Genomic DNA, 10,000 nt, shown 5'->3' with positions numbered 1-10,000 from the left:
GGGACCTCAGATGTGCATTTTCAAAGCGCTAGCTACTCAATACCATAGTAAATATAGAAGTTAGTAAACAACCTGTCTATCCGTTTTGCAAGCCATCTTACAGCATAGACAGTCACAGCATGTGTGTGTGGGTGTGTGGATGGGTGGGAAGCAGGGAGGGGGCGCCATAATTCTTATGATATACTGAATGACACCTGAATATATGGAATGAAAAGTGAAAGGCATCAACCAGCAAAGATATCTGATGTTTATGCAGACACAACAACTGCAAAGTTTGAAATGTGTGTGTGTTTGTGTATGTGTGTGTGTCTGTGTGTGTGTATACACATATATGTATATGTGTATGTATATGTGTATGTGTGTGTATGTATGCATATCTGCCGAGGCTACCAACTGAGATAAGCAGCCATGGTTGTATGCACTGATTTCAAACTCTGCTGTTGTTGTGCCTGCATAAACATCAGACATCTTTGCTGGTTGATGACTTTCACTTTTCATTCCATACAAATATACACACACATACACAGGAACGTCTGCAAGGAATATGGATTTGGGTACTCCCACAGGAAAACAACAGAGCTGAGGTCCTGTGGCAGTCCCAGATCCGTACAGATATAGGCCTATAACTAAAGACAAACCATAGTGATAACAGACAAGGAGCAGGAAACGGCGGTTGTGATGGATGTGGCAATCCCAAGCGACGGTAACATCAATATGCAGGTATAGGAGAGGCTGAAGAAATGTCAGGGACTGAAGGAGGAGCAAGAGAGAATATTGAAAGTGAAAACCAAGGTAGTCCCATTGTACATAGCAACACTCGGGGCAGTGACTCTTAACTCGAGGAGCGGTTCTAATGACGACCAGGAATGACAACATCGATTTCATTGCGTAGGAGCACAGTCTAGAGAACAGCAATAAGAAGGAAAAAAACAGCGGTGCACTCTAAAACTGGTAAGAGGCCCGAGTCTGTGGAAGATATGAGCCACAGGCGAGGAAAAGGTGAGAATTTAGCCTTTGACTGAAACTTATGTGTATCGAACGGTGGATGCCCCCCACCCACCCCTTTTTATTCTGCCCTTTCCCCTCTTTGCTGACACCCCGTGGCCACCCTGCTGAACTGCGAAGCCAAAATGGGGCTTTGATTTTGACCGAGAAGTCATAAGAAACTTGCTGCTGGCCCTGTGTGCTCCACAAGTATATTTCCCGTTAAACTGTAAAAGTCTTAGGCGCTGGAATGAGGAATAACAGCAACACGTCCACAGTATTCATACCAAGTTCTTATCCAGTCAGTTCCTGGACAAAGTTGTTTGTTCTAAGAAGTCAAACGTATCAGACATTCCAAGTCATAACCTGCCGTTTGCTTAACGAGGTCATGCGTTCAGCAACAAAGACTTGCGCTTCACAAATATTGGTCAAGGCGCAGCTTCATAGTTCTCCCTGGCTAGCTCTCCACCCATCAATATCACGGGGGAACAACACAAAGCCGGAGTGACTACTTATAGTAGCTACTGCATAAATTTAAAGACAGAATCCTCGCAACATCAGGTTGGGGCGTAAAGTTTATGCGTGTGCACTGACCGTGAAAGGTGAGTCTTGTTTGCTGCTTGAGGAAAGTTGCAATGCGGGAGTTTAAATGCCATAGAGCTTATTTAACATCTATTTCTTGGATATACGTTACTTTGCATTTTATGAAGCTACAGGGAAATGTGTCAGCTAGTGCAGGACTAGTCGCGTTTCTAAATAGCCCACAAGTTTAAAAATGACATGTATAAAATATGCCTACTTATTTATTTATTTATTTAAGCACAATGCCTGTTGTTATAAACTTTTGCAACTTCTAGTTTGTGTTGACTGAGCGGAAACTTTCGCTTCCTGTATAGCGGCATTCGATGTGAAACGCACTGTGATAGTTTGCCAGTGAGTCTTCTGACGAAACGAGAAGAAACTCCGTGTCGTACAGTCAAAGTTTTATTTCATTCTGTCGACCCTACAATGTCCTTACCACGCCAACTCAGGGATGAGAGGTGAGGCGGTTTTATATTTTTTTATTATTATTATTATTTGTGATTTCCTAAAAATAAAACTTTTTCCACTTTGAATGAGTGCTACACCCGTGAGTATAGTCACAGATGTGTGTCTATGTTTGTGTGTGTGTGTGTGTGTGTGTTTATAAATATGTATAACATATGTAAGCTTTGGTTACTGTGCTGAAATGCTTTCGTACTCTTTCCTTTGCGATAGATTCGAAAGACGAAAGGACAAGTCGAAACCTCAGCCAGTATGCCAGTGTTTCCTCCACCTGACTAGCTGGCTGTTTGTAAAAAAAAAATCCTAAGTTTCATCATTAATTTCACATACCAACTTTTTTTGTCTGTCTGTCAGTGACTTTGACCAGCTCCCGGACAACATTCCTATCAGTGCTACGATCGCTGATATTGAAGAGAAGAAAGGTTTTATTGTATACTATGTGAGTCCGTTTACACAGTTTACACATATTCGTATGGATGTTCTGTGTCTAACAATATGGTAGTGATAATCCTATATGTAAAAGAAAACACATTAAACTGCTGGATGCATTGTCTAGAAAATCATTACAAAATTCCCTCTCTACTGTGGTGATGGCAGTGGATTTTTTTTTTTTAATTTAGTGTTTAGGGAGTATGTATGTAGAAATGTGTAGCTGTTCTCTCTCTCTCTCTCTCTCTCTCTCTCTCTCTCTCTCTCTCTCTCTCTCTCTCTCTCTCTCTCTCTCTCTCTCTCTCTCTCAGTGTAATGCTGTTGTGAACACACATTGTTGTTTCTTTCACTCTCTGGTTGGTTCACCTAGTCACTTCTTTTTGTTTTTTCTTCCTCTTTCTCTCTCTCTCTCTCTCTCTCTCTCTCTCTCTCTCTCTGTCTCTGTCTCTGTCTTTTCTAACAGAGGTTTGTTATAGAGGTAAAGACCAAAGGAAACAGTAAATATCTGATCTATCGCCGATACAGAGAGTTTTTCAGCTTGCATCAGTCCTTGGAACTCAAGTTCTCTCCTGAAGCTCAGCCTGGTTCAGCTTACACCTGCAAACTGCCCTCACTGCCTGGTCAGTCAACACACACACACATACACACACACACGCATGTACACAGCATACACGAACACACACACACACTCACACAAACATATACATACACACACACATACATACACACGCGCACACACATCTGACACACCTATGCACTCCTAAACCCAGTTAAACGGTTTGCTTAAGTGGCCCCGCTGCCCTGGTGAACCAGTGAAGTTTTGTTTACGTTCATGAGATAAATTTTTGTGGCAAGTGTGCTGAAACCACCTCTGAATGTGTGCTGAAACCACTTTTGGAAATGAGATTAATATATTAAGTGTTTCATTTCCCGGTGTACCAGGCCACCATTCTCCATCCCATTGACCCAGATTAGTCTCTGAACTACTCCACTGACAGAGAGCTATTTGGCTGTGGGCCACTCTGCTGCCTTATTTTCATCAAACCACATTTTGGGAAGAATTCAAACCAGGCAGTGGCTCTACACCCGGTTTTAGTTCTCGAATATGTGTCTGTGCGGTGGAATGTTTGGATCAGAACCTGTTTCGAATTCAGTTTGTAGAGAGTCTTTCTTCAATGACTGTAGTAGCTAGAATATATATTTTACTTTTCAACTCAAATTACACACACTTCTCCAACCCAAAGGTTTCATACCAGTCCTGAGCTCAGATACCTGACATACAGAAATGTAATAATGTGTGTGTGTGTGTGTGTGTGTGAGCACATGAATCTGTATGACACAGTGTGTATTTGACAGTCAGTGAGTATGTATTTGTATAACTGGATGTGTATGAATTTTTGAGATCTTTGTTGTATTAGAGTTTGGGTTGTACTTATGTTAAAAAAAAACAGTCAGTCATATAGAAATCATCCAGAGACTGTCATATTCATCTTCACTTTGAAGGTTTTGAATACTGAATCTTGCCACCCTCAGATCAACTGAAGTTTCTCCATCCCCATAGAGTAGTAAAAAAAAAGTAAAAAGAAAAAAAGAAAGAAAACTGAATTCCAGTCAGACATTAAAGAGGTTCCTTCAATTTATTCCTGCTGACAGATAATATTGTAATGCAGTTATTGAAACATTCAAATGTAGGAGTGTGGCCTTGTGTCCCAGTTGCATATTTGATAAACTGCAAAGCCTTTTCACTTATGAGCTGAATCTTATGTCATCCTCATTCAGAAGTCTGGTACTTTCACAAAGTCACACTTTCAGAATTGCTTTTCATGTGTTCATGTCAGAGAGAAAGAAAGGGGAAGAGGGAACAGACAAATTAAAGATGCACAATGCGATAGAGAAGGAAAAAAAATCAAAATGTATTTTTCATGAAGTGTTAAAATATTGTGTAATTTACTGAGGGTTTATACAATCCAACCACATATTCATTCTTTTCAGTGTCAATACAAATCAACACTGAGCAGAGTAAATATACTGTAGGTGGTAATAAATCTAAAGCAATTCTGAGATAAGCTTTGTGGAATTCACAGATCTGCTGTGTGGTTATGGGTACTTCCCATGTCTGGACGTAATCCTTCTTCATAACACCGATAATCCATTCCCACACTCCTCCTCTAACAATTATGCAGTTATACTGTTGTCTTTTAATGCCATAGCCTATACATACATACATACATACATACATATATATGTGTATATATGTGTATATATGTATGTATGTATGTATGTATATGTATGTATGTATATATGTGCAACACCCTATGTAGTGTATGGTACCCTCAGGCAACAGGTTTCAGTTCTGCTGGTGTCTGATGATATTATATTGTGTTTATTGATAAGGTGTAGCTGTTAATGTATGTAGGCCCGTTGGCCGAGTGGTTTAGTTGGAGTGGATGGTTGAGGGAAGGGAGGGGTCAGGTAAAGTTAGAATAATGCAGATCAGACCAGGCAGATGAGTGGGCAATACAAACTGAACCAGGCATAGCTGCTTTAAAGTTAAGCTCTGTTGATCTGTCTGTAATAAACTAGTGCTAATCCACCGCATTGCCCCAACAGCACACCTTTACCTGCGTGTCCGCCTTTTCTTCTCTTCCAATTTTCTCTCTCCTCCCTCTTCGTTTTCTTTCCCTCTCTCTTTTTCTTTCTGTCAGCTCTCTCTCTCTCTCTCTCTCTCTCTCACACACATAAAACCATACACAGAGTTGGAATGCTTTGGTGCGATAAGGAGACCCTTTGACTGAAGCTGTCATCTGACTCTGAGCCCAGACAGCATATTGCTGTCTCACTGAATCTGGCCTCTCAATAAGCCCTTGTTCTCTCTCTGTCTCTCTCTCTCTCTCTCTCTTTTTTCTCTTTCTTTTTCTCTCTCTTTCTCTCTCTCTCTCCTTTTTTGTCTCTCTCTCTTTCTCTCTGTTAATATCCTCTGCTTTAACAGCTTGGTTTATATGGCTTTTTTACACTTGCACCTCCCCCCCCCCTTGCGTTAAACACACTTTTATTATTCTACCTCTCTGTTTCTTTTCTGCCTTTCTGGCAGAGGATATTCAGATGCCCTTCTCCCTCTCTCCTCTCCCTCAGCTCTTCAGTTCTCTCTCTCTCTCTCTCTCTCTCTCTTTCTCTCTCTAATTGAATATAGCTCAGTCGCTTTTTGGCCAGCTACCACAGTATTTCATTAAGCTGGTGAGAAGTAGAGGCTGCCTGTGTGCCTGGCTCTCTCTGGCTTTTATGTCTTTAGTCTGTATAACATCCTTCAGAGTGGCCAGCTTTGTGGAGGCCCGAGTGGGACCAAGAGAGAAGGAATTGAGCTAGTCGTTTAAACTGGTGCCAAGACATTTCATTACCCATTCAAATAAGATGCGGTGCCTAAACTGAGATAAAAATTCATAGCATGAATATTATTCATTTTAGTGTTGTAATTGGTTAAGTTAAAGTTTGTTTGATTCTGAGCCATTAACACTGCCTTCACAAGGAAAAGAGTACCTTATCTTTTACGACTGCATCAGCCAAAGCTTTTTTCAAAGCCTCTTTTTTAGTGTAGCCTATATTTAGAACATAAGAACTTAATTAATCTTTCGGGAGTCGTTCGTCCCGTCCATTAGATCAGAAAGAATGACAGAGGGAGGGAGTGGAAGAAGGACAGGGAGTGAGAGAGAGAGAGTGAGAGAGAGAGAGAGAGATTACAAGATAGTCATTAAGATGAAGCTAAATTTAATATTGTGTGAGACGGAAATGGCTTTTTCTGAATCAATAGCAGATCTAATTTTATATGTTAGTATTCGTAAAAGGCTTTTTTTTGAGGGGGGGGGGGGGGTGGAGGGAATCTTGCGCAAAGCTCTCCACACGCTGGAGATCTTAACACCATAACAGAGCTGCCATAGACCACTGACATTGTTATTGTACACTTTTGCTGATGGGGGGGGGAGAGAGCTAATTTGCTGTAACGTTTCTTTTAATTGAGTTGAATTCTCATTAAAGGCTTGATGACTAATTGCACATTGAGCGTGAAGGAAATCTATGTAAACCTTTCGGCAAATATTTGATTGCTGTATTCACAGGGGAGTTAGGGAAGATGTGTTTTCTTTCCTTAGGTAAAGTATATGTGGGAAACAAACAAGAGATTGCCGAGAGCAGAATTCCCGAACTTAATACTTACATGACGGTAAGTTCACAAACACGTCAGCAGGGATATTCATATTTTCCCTACACTATTAACAGAAAAACATATCTGTTTACAGTCTTTTAGTCAGTGTGAAGAGTTCGTTTATGTAGTTAGATGAGAAGTTAACTTTAAAAACTATGCATACTTCCTGCAATATGTGACCTGTTAAATCTGGAATGCAATTTGTTTTCTCTTTTGAAGTCAGATGTATTTTGTTTTAAATAGATGTGTGAAACAGAGGTCAGCCCCCCCCTCCCCCCCCTCCTGAAAAATTGCACTTCCCTTTTTTATACAATCACTTCTCTTTTCTGTGTTAGTCGTTGCCAGAGCAAGTCATTGTGTGTCACCATTCAGATGCAGATTTCAGTTCTATTGCAAAAGTTTAAATCACAAAGTACCATTTGTTGGTTTGAATGCGCAGTTTCCTAATTTAACACATCCTTACAAGCCCCCTCTCTCTCTCTCTCTCTCTCTCTTTCTTTCTCTCTCTCTCTCTCTTTTGATGCTTCCTTTTTTCTCTCTCTCTCTCTGTCTTTCAGAGGCTACTGAATTTGCCTACTTGGGTGCTGTTGGATGATTTGATCAGGATGTTTTTCTACCAGACTGAGTCTGATAGCCAGCAGATTCCCAGAGCACTCCGCCGCCTTCGGCCTCCCACACGCAAAGTGTAGGATCATTTAGTACTCACTCACCACTCACTCACTACCTACTCACTACTCATGCACTAGTCGCCTGTTACAAACTCACTGTACACACAATACACATCACCCTTTTAAAATGCACACACTCTTTAAAATATGCATCACGCTTTTAAAATGATCTCTACTCTCTACGGACCAACAGACAGATCACCACTATAACCACTCGCTCACTGATTCCATTTCTTAATCTCTATTTAATCTTATTATCATTTCATTAATTTTCAAATCACAATGATCATTAATCATTCAGTACAGACACGCTGCAAACTAACATACAGATCACGGTGATAGTACATCTCAGCCCCTTAGACCCTATAGTACTCACAGCCATAACCGTTACTCACTCGCAACTCTCCATGCAACACTGCACATGGAACAAAAATGATTCACTCCCCACATTCAAGAGTACACTGTACACCTGCCTACTGTTACTCACTCACAACTCACCATGCAACACTGCACATAGTACAAAAATGATTCTAGTCTCATATTCAAGAGTACGTTGTATGCCTCCCTGCTATTATTCAGTCACTAAGTACTGTACTGTAGTACTCTACTGTACTGTACGACTATTACTTGCTCCCTGTACTCATCAATACTCAGCCCATCCATTACTCACTTGTCATTTGGTGTACGCTACAGTACGAAAGGGGTTAGAATTCATATTCATTTTTCTATTCTTTTACTATCTCTACTCTCTCTGTAGAAGCTCAGTGATAGTGTTGTATCTGACCAAGCCCCTGCAACATGGACATCTTTGACCAAATCTTGTGCAATAAGTCCCTCTCTCTCTCTGTATTTCACTGTGTGGATTTCATCAGTGTACTTCCTTCTTCTCTTTCACTCACTCTCTTTCTCTGTCTGTCTGTCTGTCAGTCTCTCTATCCTATAAAATAAAGTAGGATGTTCTCTGCCTTCATTGCTGGACTCAAGTCAAAGTTCTAATGTTCCTCTCTCTCTCTCTTTCTCTCTCTCTCTCTCTTTCTCTCTCTTGCTCTCTCTCTCTTTCTCTCTCTATCTCTCCCCCACAGGAAAACCGTGAAACCCAAAACAGACCTCTTGTCCTCCCCCCGAGCTGAGGTACAGTAACAGTTTCCTTGGTAACACTCTTCATACCAGCCCACATACACACACACACACGCATACACACGCATACGCATACACACATGCATACACATACACATACACATACAAAACTCTCAGAGGGAAACACAACCACGCGGTCAGAGGACTTTGACATGGTTCCCACACACACACACACACAGACACACACCACAGTACGACCCACACGGTGACAACATTAACGACTCACTGACACCCACCAGTCCTCTCTAAGGCAAAAAGCACATTCAAGGATTCAAATATTCCATTGAATTCAGCTTCTTTTAAGAGACATCTAGGATTTTTCTCACTTCGTTTACCATAAAAGCCTTTTTAAACGTACACATTGAGATTCAAATGAATGGTATATTATAAGACAAGAACATTTTACAGGTAGCATCTATTCCCTCAGTGCGTTAAGCAAAGCCCCTACATGGAGTGTTCTGCTCAAAGGTCAAAGGCTATAAGGAGCCGCTTTTGAAGATGACAGAGTCTTCAGCATCCAGTGCCTCTTTTAGAACTACAATTCATCAATATTTGTAGACTAGTTTTAAGGTTTCTGAGTGACCTCTCAGAAAGAAAGAAAAAATTGCCACACAAAAAAAAAATGACCAGAAATGTTTCTGTTCACTTTGATTTGTTTGTTATTGTCGTTGGTGTTGGTGTTGGTGGTGGTGTTGGTGGTGGTGTTGGTGTTGGTGTTGGTGGTGTTTCTGTTTGTTCATCTGTCACATTCAAATCCATTTTTTAAAAATATCAGAGCTAATGACTTTCAGACTCTCTCTCTCTCTCTTTTTTTTTTTAAGATTTCAGAATTGCTTTCGTTTCTGTTAATGAGGGTGTCAGTTATCTGATTTTTTTAGAGCATGGGTAGACTCACTGGCTAATAAGAGCCTTGTTTGGCCTCAGTGTAGGAAAAGCATGTCATTCATTTCGAAAGAGAGACTTTTCATGCTGATTTCTGGGTTGGAGCTGCTCTCTAATGAACTGGAATGCCTGATAGATGATTGGGGTGTAATTCCCTCCACCGTTTGATGCATGTTGTGTGGCCCAAAACGCAGAGCTGTAACATCTTTCTCTTTCTCTCCCCGTTGTTTCTCTTTTTTGGGTCAATGGGTCGCCCCATTAGCGGCTCCTGCCCCGCTCCACTTCTTTTGCTAATTTCTTTATCCATCTTTGTCTCCCTTTTCCATTCTCAGTTTAACTCTTCTCTCACTCACTCTCTCATACACACATACACACACATGCCAATGCACACTCACTCACTCTCATGCACATATACACAAACAAATGCATACTCTCTCACTCTTTCATTCATACACATATACACACACAGATGCATACACACACACACACAAATGCATACTCTCTCACTCTCTCATTCATACACATACACACACACACACAGATGCATACACACACACACACACACAGATGCATACTCACTCACCCTCTCATGCATACATACACATAGTTTTCCCAACGTGCCCTATCTGGCCTCTCTTCATTAATCTCTCTCCTCCTCTTC

General features: G+C 41.0%; 1 protein-coding gene across 1 annotated transcript in view; it reads left to right on the top strand.

The window, feature by feature from the left end:
• Positions 1-1,896: 1,896 nt before the first annotated feature.
• Positions 1,897-10,000, top strand: part of ncf4 (neutrophil cytosolic factor 4) — a 17,951-nt gene continuing 9,847 nt past the window's right edge. Inside the window, exons 1-6 of the mRNA XM_030781519.1 lie at positions 1,897-2,024; positions 2,383-2,467; positions 2,921-3,077; positions 6,600-6,670; positions 7,210-7,337; positions 8,403-8,451. Of these exons, the coding sequence (XP_030637379.1) occupies positions 1,993-2,024; positions 2,383-2,467; positions 2,921-3,077; positions 6,600-6,670; positions 7,210-7,337; positions 8,403-8,451 (522 nt within the window). The 5' untranslated portion in view covers positions 1,897-1,992. The remainder of the gene's footprint in view (positions 2,025-2,382; positions 2,468-2,920; positions 3,078-6,599; positions 6,671-7,209; positions 7,338-8,402; positions 8,452-10,000) is intronic.

The sequence above is a fragment of the Chanos chanos genome, chromosome 8 (assembly GCF_902362185.1).
Source record: "Chanos chanos chromosome 8, fChaCha1.1, whole genome shotgun sequence".
Lineage (NCBI taxonomy): Eukaryota > Metazoa > Chordata > Actinopteri > Gonorynchiformes > Chanidae > Chanos > Chanos chanos.
Note: the sequence above shows the minus strand (reverse complement) of the source record. Positions and strands in the feature narration are given on the sequence as shown.